Raw genomic sequence first — 19,891 nt, 5'->3', positions numbered from 1 at the left:
CTTTCCAGGCAAGAGTACTGGAGTGGGTTGCCATTTTCTTCTCCAGGGCATCTTCCCGACCCAGAGATTGAACCCAGGTCTCCAGGATTGCAGGCAGATGCTTTACCATCTGAGCCACCAGGGAAGCCCCATACCACAATAAAGTTGTTAAAATAATAATTTTAAAAGGGCTATCCACATGTGGTATTCCTACCAACTCGGATCCAGTGAGATCTGTTACATCTGTTTCTTGTTTCTAAAAGCTTATAAAGGTGGTGGCCTAAAGAGGTACAGACAATGAGCCAGTATATCCAGAGAAGACACTGCTATCTTTTGACACTAACCATTCTTAATGTTCTTCACTATTACACTTTCTAATCCATCTTTCTAACCTTTCAGATGGAGCCAGTCCATTATGGAACTTTAATATAAGCAAATATCTTTTTTAAATTCAGAAGAATTTCTCTGACTTGTTTTGAACAGCTGTGTTTCTGAAGATGTTAAGATGGAGTTCTAAAAAAGAAAGAGACTCACTTCTTGAGTATTACATTTTATCTTTTTTTCTGATAATTTCGAAGAGAAAATAACCTTCTTTTGATTGTACACTAAGGATAAGATTTTGTGTCAGGTTCACTTGCAATTATGTGAGATATAGAGAGCTGATCTTATTTTAAGGATGAGTGTACTCATTCTCAAAATTTAAATAAGTGATAGAGCTGAACTCCAATTCAGGACTTTTTGATTCTAAAACTCATGTCCTATTTTCTCCATTTCACTGCTTTGTGCTGGGGTGACTGAAGGTTTTCAGAACCGTTGTACAGTTGTTGATCAGCACCTATATCTTTGAAGTTTATAGTCAAAATTAAATGATCTATTTGCTTAAAGTTATTGACCACTTACAGAAGACTGTATTCATGTATTTTCCTTTGCATACATCATAAAATAGTATAAAAAATGGTACACATGTGTATGTGTGCACACACCTATACATATATACAGATGTCTATGAACAATAAAGTTTTGTAAATTCCCTGACTTTGTCTCAGTTGTTCCTTAAATTTTACTACAGTTCAGTTCAGTCACTCAGTAGTGTGCAACTCTTTGCAACCCCATGAACTGCAGCACGCCAGGCCTCCCTGTCCATCACCAACTCCTTGAATCCACCCAAACCCATGTCCATTGAGTTGGTGATGCCATTCAACCAACTCATCCTCTGTCGTACCCGTCCCCTCCTCCTCCTGCCTTCAATCTTTCCCAGCATCAGGGTCTTTTCCAATGAGTCAGCTCTTTGCATCAGGTGGCCAAAGTACTGGAGTTTTATTCACATTTCAGATTCTCCTATTAAAGAGTGAATAACCTGTAGATCAAGGTCTTTGCTGGATTCATTCTAGTAACCCAGCAACTAATACAATATAAATCACACTACGGGTGTTCTATGAATAAATATTAATGAATAAAAATTTAAAATGTACTCAATATGAGTTTAAAAGCAGTTATAAAAGACAATTTATTGGAATAAGTTTTTATATAGGAAGTAAAAAAGCTTAAATTTTTTTTCACTTATTCTATAAAGATTCTTAGAGAAGTATTTCACAAACATTTTGGCCTCAAGGAGCCATTTCTATTTTTAACATTATTGAGGACCTCAAAGAGCTTTTGTTTATATCAGTTATAATTTTGCATATTTTCTATATTATAGACTTAAACTGAATTTATTTATTAATGAATTTAAAGTATTAATAGACTCATTCCATGTTAAAACAAATCATTTTTAAAAAAATGCATTTTAAAAACAAAACATTTAAGAGAAAGGTGGCATTGTTTTACATTACTGCAAAAATGTTTGATACTGAATTAAATAGAAGACAGTTGAATTCTCTTATCTGCTCTGTATACAATCTGTTGGGATGTCATACATCATGTAATCTCTGAAAAACTCTACTGTATATTCACAGAAAAATGACAGTGCAAAAGGTAAATGTTACCTTTAGCATTACTATGAAAATAATTTTGACCTTGAAAACCCCCTGAAACAATCTTGAGAACCCTGAGGGTTCTCAGCTTAACACTCTGAGAGCCATACAGTAGAAAGAATTGAAAAAAATAAAACCACTTTCTATTTCTGTATGTTGTTAATATTTTGAAATTATTTTGCTTTCAATAAGTATCAATAGAAATATATTTTTTTCTGTGAAATGTCCATGTTTCATATAATTCTTATAAAATAATTTAAAGCTAGACACAGAATGGTCTATTAAAACACTATAAAAGATATATTTTATATCTCATTTCAATGAGCTTCTATAATGAAAATGAAAATTCACTAACGACATTTCCCTCTTTGTTTGGGAGAGCAGAAATACTACATATCACTCTTTTCTCCTTCCTTGATTATATCCTCATCATGTTTTACAAAGGCAATTAAATTATTAGCTTAGATAGCTTTTTCCCTATTGATGAAGCCACTGGGCACTGCTGTTTTTCTTGAAACATGAGAGATAAACAGGAATTTAACTGTTAGGTAGTTAGAACAGGAAAAAGGAGTCCAGATTGGTAGTGGCTAAAAGACGAGGAAGGGAAAAGCTTGCAAAAACAGAACAAAGGAAGGTCTGAGGACCAGAGTGAGGACCTCAGGTAAAACAAACTACGTTACCCAGGAGTGCTGTTTGTTTTACCTGAGGTCCTCACTCTGGTCCTCAAACCCTCCTTTGTTCTGTTTTCATGGGCTTTTCCTTTCCTTGTCTTTTAGCCACCACCATTCTGGACTCCTTTTTCCTGTTCTAACTACCTAACATAACTATTTTCTATTATGCAAAGTTTCATACATATAAAAAAGTAGTGACAAGGCTGTAATAAAACCCACTGTAGTTAATCTTTCAGCTCCAAATTAATCAAATTATGTCAATTCTGTTCCATCTATTTCTTCACCACTTTCTACACAGCTAATTGTGAAGCAAACTCCACACAAGACATTGTTTCATCTGTAAATATTTTAGTATGTTCTCTGAAAGACATACTCCATTTAGTTTAGAATGAGATCAGGCTGACACGACTGAAGCGACTTAGCAGCAGCAGACATCAGGGTACTTTGGGAGACAAAGAAAATACATTCAATAGTAATGCAGGATAAATATAACAAGTATTTTTATTATTATTTTAGACAAATATTAAAATAAAAAGGGGCATGCATAGAGATAATATATTACTAGTATATAATTCAAAACTATAATTCTCTTTTCTCATTTAGCAAATTTTATATGTAAAGGAAACAAATTTTCAGACTAGAATAACTATAACAAGTCAATAGCTCTGATTTCTATTATTCTTATATTTTAAAAGAAAAATTATAATTTTTTCCTAATTGTAGTAAAAGAAAACAAACTTTTCCCCTAATCATAGCAAAAGAAAATAAAATAAGTTGTGAAAGAAAATGATAAGGTTGAAGGGATAATTACTTTGACACAGAATATTCGTACAAATAGAAAACATATTGATATAGAGTCATAGTGATTTAGTAAAAATTGTTTGAAGATTTTTGCTGAAAAAAGTAATTTTGGCATTGCTAGAAAGTATTATGTTGTTTTGCTTTATGAGCTGGAGGGAACTGAGATAGTTTGCAGCAAGTAATTATTTCTACAAAAAGAGTCCCTGGATTTTAAGACTCACTCCTGGAATGTTCATCAGTACTTAAAACAGAGTTTGCATGTAATAAAACTATGAAAGTTTGAAATATCTGTCTCTGGCAGAAGAAAAACTATCCTGTCTTAAAAGGAAAATATTACACTCCTAATCAATTCATTCTCTATGAAAATAAAGGGAAAAAATTGCTCAAATCAAAACCTATTGCAAAACCATAAGGTCTAAAATCTGCAAAGAACAACAGCAAGTACACTGAAGAAATACCACTTTTTGTCCTCTGTTATATCAGTCCTTAAAGAAAAAAAGTGTCTAACATATATGCTATGTTAGATATACCACTGACATACATTCATATGTATTGATGAATATTTTCTGTCGATATAGTGTCTATTTAACACAGAAAATGTACTTGAGTGAGAATACAAGTAATATGCATACTTTGAAAATTTATTAACTTTCATAAAATTTATACTTCTACTTCACATATATAAACAAGAGAACTTTTAATAATCTAAATGCAATCTGAGATTTGGATTAGATCCTTGACTGGAAAAAATATTAGTGGGTCAGCGTGGAAACTCAAAATTTGGATAAGGCTTGTAGATATTTTAATACCATCATATTAATGTTGATTTCTAGTTTTGATCACTTTTTGTGGTTAGATGTTAACATTAGTGAAACTGGGTTAAGAGTGGGCAAAAGAACTGATCATTCTATTTTCTGAGAGCCCAAAATTTTTTCAAAATAAAAGTTTAAATTTTCTGTCATATGGTTAAAGAAGAATACAAACAAATAAATAAAAACTGAGCAAAACTGATAATGTTCAAATTTACAAGGTATAGGGAATTTATTCCTTAGTAAAATTCAAGTTAGTTTCTGTGTAAGAATGTTTTATGGTTCTATGACCATATTACTCAACAGTGCAATAATTATGGAGCATTTACTGTTATGTACATCAAAAATAAAGATACAGAATGATCTAAATATAAATCATTTAGTAATGTATCATATTAATAATTATGGCATTATATTTTATATTTAAATATATAGCCTGATTATTTTTTGAAAATTTCCAATAGACAGTTTTTGACAGAAAAATGCATTTTCTTAAATTTAATGTCACCTAAACAAATTCAAATACCTCAACCAGATATTAAAGTAAAAAGAACCAGATTATTTGATTTCTTTTACCTGAAACCGTGTGATCCTTAGAGTCTCTTGTTATTTTTATCCTTGCATGTGGAAAGATGTAGTGAACAGTTTTCCCATCCATCTGTATAATCTAAGATATACATAAGATATGGTGAAAAGGCAATGTTAAAGACATTTAAAGGACAATATACATAATTCTCTTTTTTCATACTACAGTGATTCAACCAATGAAAACAGAAGATTTTCAAATGATGACAATTTTAAGCATTTAATACTACATATTGATATATTGTTTTCTGAGTTTATTATAGTCTTCACATTTATAACCAGTTTCTCTTGCAAACTGATTTGTTGGGTTTGGAAAATCAATAAGCATATGTTAACACATAAGGATATCTATTACTATGGTAATACATAGAGAATGTCTATGGAATTGACCTCTGCTGATTTTGTTTTTGGACAGCCTAGAAATAGAGAGGCATTTTTAATTTTCAGCCATCAAGCTTAAAGGGAGAAACGACAAAGATCCTCCTACTCTGCATCTCTATCACTTTACCAGGAATGCATATTCATGTTATGTTGCTATCATTGTGGAACTCTGCTTCTGCTGAGCACATTTGTCAGAAGTTTTAGGATACACCTGATGCTGAGACTAATTCTGCATAAATAAATAAAATTTTGGCTCATTTTAATATTTTCTGAAGCCTTCTTTGTATGCAAAGGCATTATTTCTCATTTAATTCTGACACTCCTTCAATTAGAAGAAACAACATTCAATGCCTTTGTTACAAATCTAGGATTTCTATTCTCATTAACTGAGACTTGAATATGAGAATACTCTAGACTGTGTTATCGGTGTTTCCACCTGACAAAATGAGATTTCTGAAATAAAGGAAATTAGCAAATGCAAACTTCTGCTGTATATTTTATGGAATTTGGCTTTCAAAAGAGATTTGTGAAATAATGAAAGACAGAAATAGTAAAATCTTTATAAAAGTATATTAATAGGATTTTAATTGTATGAAATTTTGTATCCATCACTTTCAGAGAATTTTTAACTATAATTAGATAAAACAAGGTTTAGTAAAGAGACATTTAATACTACCCATTTCAGAATGTGTTTAGGTAGTGTTTGGGTTTACTAAGAAAATACATTAACTAGAATTAAAAGGGTGTTCCTTTTGTGAAGAAAAATTCTCTGGAATATTCATGTTATTTTAATGTGCCTCTGAAAATTCATCTTTAAAATTGCTAGAATTGTGGATTTTAAAAGAAAAATGCACTGAAAAATGCAAACAATGCCAGCCTTTAGGTTTTATTCTCTTTAGGAAAGAATAAGCTTAATCAGGCCTCCGATGAACAAAAAATTGTCCCCAGACAACAGCAGAATCCTGTCAAGTCCAAAAATCTTATATGAATTCTGCAAAGTAAAACTAAAATATTATTTGCATGATTATAAAAATATCATGGTCCATATAATCAATCCAGATAATTCATACTATTAATAACAATGGCTTTGTAAACCATTGTGAATCCTGTATATGTTCATGACAAAAGAGCGTGCATTTTCCTTTTTTCTTCCTTACCCTACCCTCTTCTGTCTCACTCTCTTTTACTTCTCTCCTGGACTCCTTACTTTCCCTCCCTTCATCTTCTCTCCTTCTTCTACTTTCCTTCATCCTTTCCTTTCTTTCTCTTCTATCTGCATTAAAAATCTTCATTTTAAACTATGTGAACTGAAAATCTTAGAACTATCAGATGTAACTCAAATTTGCTTTGTTACTATAGATAATTCATTAACATTACGTATATTGTGGTGCAATCTCAAAATCAATAGAATGATCTTGGTTCGTTTCCAAGGCAAACCATTCTGCATCTCAGTAATCCAAGTCTATGCCCCAACCACTAATGCTGAAGAAGCTGAAGTCAAATGGTTCTATGAAGACCTATAAGAACTTCTACAACTAACACCAAAAAAGATGTCCTTTTCATCACAGGGGATTGGAATGCAAAAGCAGGAAGTAGAGAGATACCTGGAGTAACAGGCAAGTTTGGCTTTGGAGTACAGAATGAAGCTGGACAAAGGCTAACAGAGTTTAGCCAAGAGAATACACTGGTCATAGCAAACACCTCTTCCATCAACACAAGAGATGATTCTACACATGGACATCACCAGATGGTCAATACTGAAATCAGACTGATTATTTTCTTTGCAGCCAAAGATGGAGAAGTTCTATACAGTCAGCAAAAATAAGACCTGGAGCTGACTGTGGCTCAGATCATGACCTGCTTATTGAAAAATTCAGACTGAAATTGAAGAAACTAGGGAAAGCCATTAGACCATTTAGGTATGACCTAAATCAAATCCCTTATGATCATACAGTGGAGGTGATAAAGAGATTCGAAGGATTAGATCTTGCAGACAAGAGTGCCTGAAGAACTATGGATGGAGGTTCATAACATAGTACAGGAGGTGGTGAAAAAATCCATCCCCAAGAAAAAGAAATGCAAGAAGGCAAAGAGGTTGTCTGAAAAGGATTTATACCTGAGAAATGAGAAGTGAAAGGCAAAGGAGAAAGGGAAAGATGTACCCAACTTACAAGTATTTCAAAAGAAATTATGTCCATGAACTGGCCCTTTTTATTTATGAAACAGCAACTCTTGTGTTAACATATCTTTTAGTTTTACAGACATTTATTCTTTCCCTTATTTACATACCTTGTATGCCAGATGTAGCAGACAGAGTATCAAGCCCTGTGTTATGCACAGAACAGACACCATGGTGGATGGTATAGGGAGCGCTTGCTCCCTAAAAGTTCACAGCCCAAGACACAATGCATGGAGGGCTACTGTAGCACAAAGTAGGAACATTTGTGGGGAGATGGTGGTGGTAATGTCAGAGAAGGCTTTTTGCAAGATGAGGCATGCGCATGGAGCCCTGAGTGATGAACAGCGTTAAGTCAAGAGAAAAGAGGAGGAAGAATGTTCGGGAAGAGGAAACAAGACATTCAAAAGCCCAGAATAAAGAAAGACTGACTCTTTCAAAGGAGCCCAAGGTACCTCAGTATAGCAGTCACATGGGAAATGCACAAGGCTTGGGCATTAGTGCAGAATGAACGCATTTTGTCCTAGTAGAGAAATTTTGACCTTTGCAATGATGCTGTGAATGGTATTAGTTCTATTTATTGATGGAGTGATTGAGGAAAAAAAGCAGGAGGTCAGGTGGTCTCTTCAATTCACAAAGCAGAGTTGAATTCCTACTGAATAGTGCGGAGGTTAAACACGCAAAAAGAAACACATAGAGATTTGCAGATTTGGCTTTATAATTCAAATGATTTTGAGTCTAAAGTCAGAAATATTCTGCTATCTCTCTAACCTATGTTTGATGTTAAATAATTTTTAAAGCGGATACATTAGTGTTTATATGTTTTGTCTAACATATAAGCAAAAAAACTATGCAATACTCAAAACTGAAAAACATGTAGAATTATAAACTAATAAAACAATCATCCATATAATCACCACACAAAGAAAGAAAGGGAGCATTCATAATTTCTTTTGAAATATTTGTAAACAGAGAAGAACCCTTTTTCTGGGCAGCATACAAGTGATAGTTCTGTCAATGGAGAATTATCCAAAGACTATGATGTGCCTTGGGGAGAGGAACAGGGCAATTAATTGACATCAGTCCTATCCTCTGGCCTTGTCCCTATTTTTATCTGGCAGAAGCAACACTTACCCTAAATAAATGACTAAAACAAGAATGATACTTTGTTATTCTTTCTATACCAAAATATAATTTTGATAGGAATAGAGTATTTGAAGATAAATATTAAGACAAAAAAGCATGAACTTCATTTAAATGTAATCAAAACATGTCATCTCCTATGTAGCTTTCACATAGAGATATTTATAAAGAAAAATAAATTACTGACACAAAAGTCAGTATATTCACTACTTATTTGAGAGAGGCTGAAAATTACAATCTCAAAAGGGGAAAATTACAATCTGAAAAATTACGATCCCCTTTGTAGATTTCAAGGGGAAGAAAACACTCCCTTTCCTTGTGTGGTGGTTATATGGCTGTTTGTTTTATGATTAATTTATAATTCTCCATGTTTTTAAGTTTTGAGTATTGCATAGTTTTTTGTTTATATGTTAAAAGGGTTTCCCTGATACCTCAGTTGGCAAAGAATGCGCCTGCAGTGCAGGAGACCCTGGTTCAATTCCTGGGTTGGGAAGACCCCCTGTAGAAGGGATAGGCTACCCATTCCAGTGTTCTTGGGTTTCCCTTGTGGCTTTCTGATAAAGAATCTGCCTGCAATGCGGGAGACCTGGGTTTGATTCCTGGGTTGAAAAGATCCCCTGGAGAAGGGAAAGGTTACCCATTCCAGTATTCTGGCCTGGAGAATTCTATGGAATGTATAGTTCATTGGGTCACAAAGAGTTAGACACAACTGAGCAACTTTCACTTCACAGCTTAGATAACAAAATATATATGTGAAAATAACTTTTAGCAATGAGATACACATTAAATTTACAAGGAGTCTTACATTTTCTATGCTATTAAAGAAAAATTCATTAAATCATTCTCAAATATAGTCTCTCTGTTTAATTTTGGTTTTATATTGCTCTATACTTATAAATTCAAATATAATGTGTTATGTCTTCAGTGAATCAAATCATAAATTCTGTAGATGTAACAGATAATTATGAACAAAAAAGTCATAAGAATGTTTATGTGTCATTTACATATAATAAGATAGAATTCTAGAATATAATTTTGGGGGATGGACACTGATTATTTTAAAATATATCCTGCAGAATATTAGTTGGATAAATTAGGTGGACAAGACTACTCTGATTTGATACTCAGAAGTGTTGGGAAATAACTGTATGAAAGTTATTATGTTTTTAGCTCCTCAGTTTTTATATTTCATCTTATCAGGATTCTTTGAAAGGATCTGTATTTTCATTATCTTGATCTTGGTTTGTGCAAAATACTAAACTTTCAGAGAAACAAACAAGACGAGAAAGGCACAACACATAAGTCATTACAGAGAGATTCCTATAATAAAAAATAATTCAAGGAAGTTATTTTCAGTTGACAAATTGACTATTTTTGTAATTGTAAATAAGAGATAAACTAAAAGTTTTAAACACATTCGGAATGATTCTAATTTTTAAGTTTTCTAATTTCCTAGCTAGATCTATTCTAGATCTAGAATATTTACACTAAACAGAGGATAATAGATTTCTATAAAGTATCAGAACGTCTAGAAGAGCACAAGAAAATTGAGAAAATATTTTGTCAGTTAGAAATTTGTCTAAAAAAACCTGAAATTGCTTAGGAAAAAATCAAATCTATAACCATAGATCCTATCTTTTAGACAGCACTTTTACATGCAAAAGTCTTGTTTTCTTTTATCCCTTAACATGGCAAATACTGAATTATATTATAGTAAATTTATATGGTTCTTTTTTGTTGTTTGAAATATAGTTGTCAGCTTATCAATTAATCATTAATCAGACAGGATGATAAAAGAATTAATGTACTTGATATAAGTAACTATCTCTTCTGTGAGTATCTTAATGATCATAATGAATACAAATACCTGCAAATACCTGATCCATTAAGGCAACTGATTTAAGGCCTGTGACCTACCAGAGGAATCTCCCTCAGGTTATCTAACTGTTAATTTCCCTAGTATCTATCAAGGTTCAATTTAAACATCATCTCTCTTGTTTTAAAGTGAATAAGATCATGAGTTATGGTATTATATTTATGTAATAGTTAATAGCATCCCTTAGTTTTTTTTTTAACCTATAGATATCAACTAATAAAATCTACTTTATGAAAGTTGTTCTGAATATAAAATCCAATAATGAACGTAAAAGACTTCCATATAACACTTCCATATAACATCAGTTCCCTTATTCCCAGGTGAAACCTTCTTTGGTCCCAGCTGCCTGGTTTGGTCATCTTCTTATTTGCTATCTCTTGACAGCTGGATATATTCTAATGGAAAACCCTGAAATTACTCAAGTCAATTTTACCCTATATTCTGTAAACTCTTCAGGAGTTTCATGTATTTTCTTTGCATGGCAGTGTTGGGTATGCTGTATGGCTTAATTATCTGTTAGAGGCAAAAAATCACTTAAATTGCTTGGTAAGAAGCATCACAGCTATGCCTCAATGTCAATCAGTCATGGCTGATGAAGTAAGGCAATTCCCACCTTAATATACTGAAAAAAATCATTTGTGAGCTTGATTAATCAAAGTCCTGTGTATTTGGGGATAACTGAGACCATTCTAGGGTGAAATGAGTCTCTTTTTTTGAGAAATCTAAAAGACACTGTTTAATATAGCACTTACTTGCTCTTGGTGTTGACTGAGTGGTCTAGAGTGGACCAATCTTTCTGGCAGTTTTCGATCTAGACCATGTCCATTTTCCAAACGAGACTCCCTGGGTTTGTCAAACCAATCTGTTTCTTCACGACGGAGGTGATAGGCTTTGGAGACCAAGGAAATATCAAACATTGCAACTCCAACTAATACAGATGACAGAGGGCAGTAGATGATCTGTGGTACCAACATGCTTTTGGGCTTATTAACCATTCATGCATTTCAAACACAATTCCCAGTGGGATCAGAAATATCATTTCCTGCATTATGTTAAAAATTCTGTATGAGGGAATAACCTAGAAAAAAAACCATGTGCTACCTGTCAACTTTTCAGATCAAAGTAAGACAAAAGTAACATTTAAATCAGGTGAAAAAATAAATTTAGATAGTGATTGGATAAATAAATGAACAAATGAATATTTCTCAAAAGTCGTTCTAGTCAACCTCAGTCCATCATTCCACCTCCTCACTTCTCCCCACTATATATCACCAAAATCTAAGGAAAACACATTTCTTGGATACAGAAGATTCAATTATTTTTCCACTATCATATCAACCCAGGACCAATATGTGGCTGCTAGACTTGGACATCAATTGAGCATCTTTTGAAAACATGATACATCTATTACATTCATAACTAGATGAAAATATTTATTTTTAGGAGGATCCTAGGTATCAGTGCTAGGAACATGTGTGCCATAATCATCTGGTAGCCTAATTTTAAAAATATATCTACTAGAATTTTTCATTAAAAATTAAACAATTATTTTCTGTGGGATCATAGATCTAGGAATTAAAGAGTTGGTAGGCTGCTTTCTGTACTTACAATGTGACAAAGTTAACATCTTAAAATACTTTTTTGAAAATATAACTATATTTGAGGATATAACTACTATTTAAAATTTTTTATCTTATTAAATTCTTAATACTTTCAAAGACATTTTAAAGTTCTTATCTAGTGATCCCAAATCATTATTTACCTATTATATAGAATTTGACTTTATAGAAAGTTTTATGCATTGTAAAAGGATCCCTAATTAATAGTCTCTGGAAGTACACTGTTACTTTCCAAATGGCAGATGGAGCACCTCTTTTCAAGTATTATCCTGAAAGATCTGTTGATGATGCTATCAATCTACATCTTGAAACTCTGGTTTCGATAATGCCATACTATTGAGTATTCCTCTCTATCTCATTACAGTTCTCTTTCTGTCTGCATCACTGACTTCTCTTCCACTACTTTCTCTGAAGACTTTTTCCCAAGCAATTTCCATTAGTTCTTTATTGGCAGGGCTGGCAAAACCACAGCATATACAGCATTACTCACCTCTACACCTCCGGTGATCTTGGTCAATGCCTCTGATTAACCACAGAACTTTCAATAAACACAGAATGATAGACAATGTGTCTTAGATTTGAGGCAATACAATGGTACATACCTGGTTTGTGGTTGTATATGTACTTGTCTGATCTCCCCTATTAAGACTCTAAGCTGCTTGAAGGTAAGCCTCATGTCTTCTGTTTTTTGTTCTCCCTCAATACTAAAAACATTGCCTTGTAAATGCCACAATATTCATAAAGTATTTGGGAAATGAATGATATATAGGAAAATTAGTTGTCAACTAAAGAAAGTTGAATATCCTAATTATGATAAGCACATTTTAAAATAAATGTCAAATGAACCTCATTAACAGTTGCACATTCTTTTCTCACAATCTATTCGGTATTAACTATGGTTTTTCATAGTTCTCCCTCGACACCAAGTGATTACATTTATGAAAGAATTATTCAATATAATTTCGATAAGTAAACAAAACAAATCCATTATTTAATCATTAGTCTCTAAAACTTATTAGAAGATCACGAAACATACTAATATTTTATTTTTATATATTTTAATAACATTTCTCATAAAAATAGTCTATACTGATTTTAATAAATGACTACCTTGGATACTGTACCTGATATCACTTGAATATATACTTTGCTAATTGCACTTAAAATATGAATCTTCTAAAATGTTTCCTTGGCTGTGTCTATACAAATAAGGCAGAATTTCAACTTGATATACATTTTGTCAATTTATTTCCAATACTGATGACATACTTTGTCTGTTATGTTTATAACTCTATATGTAACTAAGTTAGGATAGCTACCATGCTTTGCATAGGAATTTATCAATCAAGAGAAACTAGATTAAGTAAGTCTTCTCTTAAATCGAATTCTATATTCACCGTTTATAGCAAGTTGGTGTGTACTAGGTTGCTTCAGTCGTGTCTGAATCTTTGCAACCCTATGGATTGTAGCCTGCCAGGTTACTCTGTCCATGGGATTCTCCAGGCAAGAATACCCGAATGGGGTTCCATGCCCCTCTCCAGGGGATTTTCCCATTCCAGGGATTGAACCCAAGTCTCTTCCATCTCCTGAATTGACAGATGAGTTCTTAACCACTAGGGTCACCTGGGAAGCCCAATAGCAAGTTGGACATAAAAGTTTATAATTACAATTGTCTGATCTGCCATGGTAGATCCAAACTTTAAAAACTAAATTTTACAATAATAACAACATTTTCCAAATTAAGTAATTCATTGAAGATTAGCATCCCCTTGTTTTAGGCTACTGATATTTTCTTCTCTTAAATGTAAAATGCAAGTAAGCTGTTTTGGGGTCCAATTCTATTCTGAACAAAATATTCCTTGGAATTTTTTTTAAGACTGTATGTACTGATGCATTTTTTTTAAACATGAGTATATTTTAAAAGAATATTTTCAATGATTATTTGTAGTTGCAGAAATATAACGATTGTTTCTAGTTTAGTTTTTCTACAATCTACTCTAGTCTTAACCAGGAATGAATATTAAGTTGTAGAGTTTAGGCTGATGGTCATAACTATTAAGCAACATAAATTGTGCCTACCTCAAGTCACATTCTGCTTTAAAAGCTGTAACAAATACAGATGAATTAAAAAGAAAAAAACATTATATCTACCTAGATTTTACCTCAAATGAGGTATTTCAAAATTACCTGGAGTCACATAGAATACATCTGAAATATATATTGTTGTCTATAACCAAGAGTTTAATTGAATTCAGAGAAAGCACACAATAAATCTGAATAAATCTGAAATCAGTTAAATTTGCTTTGTTTACATGATACTAAGTAGCCTGTTGGAATGTTATATATTTCAAGGTTGTTTTAGTATCACTCAAACATAGATATAGTACATATGTGGCAAAATTTATTTTAAAAATCTCTAATACTTCATGAGTTTATAATGTCATAAGTTATGTGATTGGGAAAAATATTTTATACTCTTTTTCTTAATTACTCATGGATTCCAAGATTAAAAAAAAAAAAAGCAGAGCACTGTTCACCAGAAGAAAAAGTAATACGTTTATGAGATACAAACACAAAGAAAATACAGAACATTTGAAAACACATCACTACAATTCACACAGATAATATTACATATAAAATTCAATTTGTTATAGTTTTCTTTGTATAATTATGTACCAACATGATTTACATTTCTTATCTGCTTAATTTAAAAATAACACTTTAACTCAATTTAACTTCATGTAAGTTTCACTTTGTTTCCTTCTCTGGTGTTATCTTTACACATTTCTTAATTTTGGGTGCTGCATGATGTCTCATCCAAATTAGTTTAAATAATTTGCTGGAGATTAACATGCTTTTTTAAATCTGATCTTTCCAATACTTAACAAATGTTTCTGATAAGTATTTTTTGATGTGTTTTGATATTTTATCAAAACAATTTTCTCACAGTCTTTGATAACTATGAGTACTTATCATCCAAACATATAAATGAGAAAAATTTGGTTATTTTTACATGGTTGTATGTAAATAACTGTCATATTTCAGAATATCTAGAAACATCTGAATGTCTGGCACCATGGTGGCAAAATCTATGACGAATAAATGAATTTGTCAAATTCTCTCCAGATAAATGTACATTATACATACAAAGCCTTTGGTGTTTAGTTATATGCTTGACCTGTTAATTTTTATTTTGCTATTGTACAGATAGTATTATCGACGAGCCTTTCTATTCTTCCGTAGAAGTCATTATATATCTATCTATACATATACATATATAATGTGTGTTAAATGTGGACTGTGAAAAAAAGAAGAGTTTCCATATAACTCTTACTTATGATGGTTGATTCAAACAACTGGCTAAAGTAAAAAAAAATAGTGTTTTATTTAATTGGCTAATTATCAATAAAAAATGGTCAATCCAACAGCTCATAGAGAATAAAACAAATAAGAAAGTAACTGGTCTACTGGAATTTCACTAGGAAAAGCAGTCTCTTCTCCTTCAGATCCAGTGATTACTTTTGTCCTGATCTAACCTACATTTAAACTTCTAATATCATCTTGGTGTCGAGATACAGAAGAAAGAAAATCCTTTTCGTGAAAATATATTTTCCTGCAAGCCCCCAGAGAAAACGTTAGATTTAAAAGAAGAGATGTTAGCTTAGAGCTTTTCCATCACCAAATTCATGAAGTAATACATTTTTATTGGATGAGAAATATTTTATTTTTAGGAGTCAAGCCACACATATTCAAATGTAAACCATGGATGGAGAAGGGTAAAAAAAGAACCAAGAGTAATAAGTCCTCTTGGCATGGGAAAAATGTCACATTTCTGTGCCTCTTCAAACTTGTCCTCTAATTTAGACTTGGCCAGGTCATTTTCTAAGATCCTTTTGGTTCTATATGATTTAATAAAAATCACCATAAAGTTTTTAGTTAAGTATGTACTTGCCATATATCACTTGTTCTATATGAAAAACTAGTAAAACTATTTAGTGCAAAAAAAAAAAATGAAATAACGCAAAAAGGAAACCCATGGAAAAGGCTAACTGAACACACAAGGAAAGCTTCAGCTCAAATACCTAAATTCACAAAAGCAGTGTACAAAGTTCAAGTTTTAAGATTTAAACAGTGCTTCATACATATTGACCAGTATATGGATAATACTGTTGTTTACTGTCAATATCATATTAGGTACTAAGGTTTTAGTATGTAATACAAAATGTGCAATGTACAATGCTTGTCAACTATGGCATTCACAATGAGAGAGAAATTAAAATACAAGCCTTTTATTTAAGTAGATTGTAAAACTGTACATTATGCTAACATTAGGGACTCACCTGCACGTTCTCAAGAAGAGAACATTCTCTGAATTAACAAACACTGATCTCACAAATGATAAATAATTTTCTACTACAAAGTCTAGTGGAATAGTCAATGGCTCAAAACCTTAATCACTGCACAAACTGAAAGAAACTAATCACTTTAAAAATAACTTTTGAAAACAAAAGAAACATACAACAAAAAACTTTCCAACTATTGATTTAAATGATGACCATATTTTATTGACACAATTATTTGATAATGGTTTTGGAAAAGTAGACACCACACAAATCAAACAATCAAGAAACAACAATAAAAGGATAAACTAAAAAGAAATAAAGAGCATGCTATGAAATCTATACACAAGATAGAATTTCCATTTACAAGAAATAAAACTGAAGTAAACATGCAAAAGACACACCAAGAAAAATAGAATACATTCTTGGAGAAGGAAAATTAAACATGCAGAAAAATAAGAGTTTGAGTTTTGAGAGTAGCAAGGTAGTTTGAGGCCCAATTTACCTTCACTGTCTGACATGGCATGCTGGAAGTCATCCATGATGAATGCTATGTCACGGTCGTAGCCTCGAGTCCGTGATTCTTCTCTCATGTGTTGCTGAACTTCAGGCAAAGAATGACTCGATCCAAACTGGTCCCTGGTGTCTGCAGATATTGGTGGCAGGGGTCCAGCAGCAGCCCTGGCCATTCCCATTGGCTGTCCAACAGGACTGAGTGGACTTTCCTCTTCAGAATTCTGGGCCACAATTGGTATTCTTCCTCTACTTTGGCTAATAGGCAAACTAGTAGGCTTAGTTCTCCCAGAAGGTGATGCATGACCAAAGGAAACATCTAGAGCTTCAGCCTCCTGAGCTTTCAGTCTTAGAGAAGAGCTGGAAGAATCTCTTTTAATTGATAAATCTAGCCCGTAGACAGAGGAAGGTCTGGAAGAAGGTCTGGACCTGCTGCCACTGCCGTATGGCTTATCTGCTTCATCCTGCAGAGCTGATCGTATGGTGTTTCCTAAGGTGCCCAGTCCTGTGCCCAGAGATGATCCCATAAATTTTTGTTGGTCTGTAATATTTTTTCTGAGGCCAAAAGTAATATCATCTTGAAGAAGCCTTGCCCTGGAAGAAATGCCACCAATAGATGAAGTGCTTGAAGTCATATAGCTCGAATAATCAGGTTCAAGGTCTCTACTTTCTTGAATAGGTGAGAATTTTGACATTTTAGGGTCAATTAGTGATTTCTTATGCTTTGACTGCTTTTGATAAAGTATAGCAGCTGGTAGTTGTTTTGCTGCTTGTTTTTCAAGTGTGAGTCTACTAATGCTGTACTTCTCAGATTTTGGAAAATGTCTGTAACCAGTATCGGCGTGGTAATAATGGGAAAGACCAGCAAGGTGATCTAAGCTCTCGGCTCCTCTACGGAATTCTTGTTTAATCTGTTGTTTCAGAAGCTTTAACTCATAAGGATCCTCCATTGGGTCTTCCTCCGCTTTCACGTAACTATGCAATCTGGACGAAGTCTGCAGAGGTGCTAGGAAATCTGTCACTTCTTGAGACCTACGTGTCTCAGTGGTTCGGAGAAGACGGTCTGTTTTTGACAGATCTTTTTCATGAAGGCTAAATGCAGAGCTTAGAGCCGCTGTTCCTTTGGTAATCTCACCAATGTCGTCAATTAAGACATAATTTCGTGAAGTATGATGGTCAATATCTGCATAGAAAGAATCTGCAGATATGCTTGATATTGGACTGCTGGCCATGCTACTTCTTTCCTCCAATCCTATTCTCAGATCTAAGCTGTTGTACTTACTACCGAGATGGGAAACAGCATATGTATTATCAGTGGAAACAGGTGCTATCATCAGGGGTTGGTTGCGAATCACCTCATAGTTTGAAGTTATCTTGGGCTCCAAATACAATGCAGCTTGCCGTGGCTTTTGCTGTATCACCATCATCTGTGACGGTAACTGATAAGAAGGTTGTGGGGTTGGTGTAGGTTGAGCCTGAGGTGTGAAAGACATTGTTGCCACAGCTTGGAAGGTTGGCTGAGTCTGATAAGGTGAAACTTCCTGATGGTACAGAGTCTGTTGCTGAAAGTGGGATTGCTGGGTGTACGGGGTGGGTGCTTGAGTAGGAAGAGCAGGGGAAGAGTATTGGTACTGCGTATAAGGACTCGTAGGAGGGACTAGCTGAGATTCTGTTTGGGTTTGTGGTGGAATAAACTGGTTGAATTCAGTTTGGGGAGCAGTTCTCGGTCGCTCGATGCCATGCTGACTTTCAATTCGGGTTGGTCTGGTGCTGCTGACCTCACTGTCGGACATGTAATCACGATCCTCAGCTACTCCCTGGAGATAGGCTCGCTCTCTCTTTTCTCTCTCCTTTAATAAGGCCTCTTTCCTCCTGTTAATCCCCATTTCTAGGTACCGTAACTTAGCATCAATCTCCTTTTCTTCCTCATCAAGTTCTGCTTGTTTCTTCCTAAGCTTGGCAGATTCCCTCTCCACAAGATCAAGCTCTCTGTCTATATCCTGGAGAATCTTGGCTCGGGCCATCGTATTGGTTCGGCAGATCCTTCTCCTGGAGACTGTGCCCATTGCGCTAAAGGCTGACTGAGTTCCTGTGGAGGTCTCTTCAGGTGGTGGGTTTGGCAGAGTTCTCTTTACTTTTTTCTGAGTGCCAGAGGTTGCTGTGGTTTGAGAACCTTTTGCCTAAAATTAAGTAAATAAAATACAATACTTTATTATCAAGGAAAAAGTTAAAGGTCAAAAAACCCATAATTTACATTTAAATAAAGATGACTTCATATATGGTTTAGCTTTGAGCACATAATAAAATTGTACCTATAATTTCAAGTATCAGTCACAAACAGTGAACTGAGAAATAATTTTCCCCTTAGTAAATTGTTGCATATTATTACAGCTTACGTAACATTAGAAATGAGTTTTGAAATCAGGCACGTAGTGCATTGCTAGGCAGGCTTATATTTTAGTTAGACTTTTAGAAGAACTCTAAAAACTAATTTTTCATCATATTTAATATACATATTATTACTTACTGAAGGTATGCCCAGAATATTTGTGTTAACTATCTAAAATTTAAGTTAGATTAATTGAAGATACTCATTGTCAAGAGAATTGTTTGCTTCCGTCTCACCATTCCTCTTTCATCCCCTGAAGTGTCTGTCAGTCCTAAACTAATCATGAAATGTTTTGAAATGAAATCCTCTCATTCTCTATCTCCCCCGCCCCCCAAAAGAGTTACCTGAATAATTTCCTATTTACTCTTTCAATATTTTTGTAACAATGTGCATCTATTTTTTTTCCAATGTTGCTATTCTTTGGTGATTTTAGCTTCTTATTAATATGCTTTAGTAAATATCACATGAAAAAAAAAAATCACATGAAGCAAAAGGAAATGACCACAAACAGTACAAAAATTCATTGAGGGTTTTCTGGGAGGCTCAATGGTAAAGAATGTGCCTGCCAATGAAGGAGACACGGGTTCAATCCCTGGTCTGGGAAGAGCAGCTAAGCCATGCACTACAAATACTGAG

General features: G+C 33.6%; 1 protein-coding gene across 1 annotated transcript in view; it reads right to left on the bottom strand.

Annotated features, from left to right (window-relative positions):
• Positions 1-19,891, bottom strand: part of PCLO (piccolo presynaptic cytomatrix protein) — a 375,834-nt gene that overhangs the window by 125,146 nt on the left and 230,797 nt on the right. The window contains exons 7-9 of the mRNA XM_068973161.1: positions 16,859-19,046; positions 11,147-11,283; positions 4,810-4,900 (exon numbers count right to left, since the gene is read on the bottom strand). Of these exons, the coding sequence (XP_068829262.1) occupies positions 4,810-4,900; positions 11,147-11,283; positions 16,859-19,046 (2,416 nt within the window). The remainder of the gene's footprint in view (positions 1-4,809; positions 4,901-11,146; positions 11,284-16,858; positions 19,047-19,891) is intronic.

The sequence above is a fragment of the Capricornis sumatraensis genome, chromosome 5 (assembly GCF_032405125.1).
Source record: "Capricornis sumatraensis isolate serow.1 chromosome 5, serow.2, whole genome shotgun sequence".
Taxonomy (NCBI): Eukaryota; Metazoa; Chordata; class Mammalia; order Artiodactyla; family Bovidae; genus Capricornis; species Capricornis sumatraensis.
The sequence above is the reverse complement of the archived record's forward strand: the minus strand, read 5'-3'. Positions and strand labels throughout refer to the sequence as shown.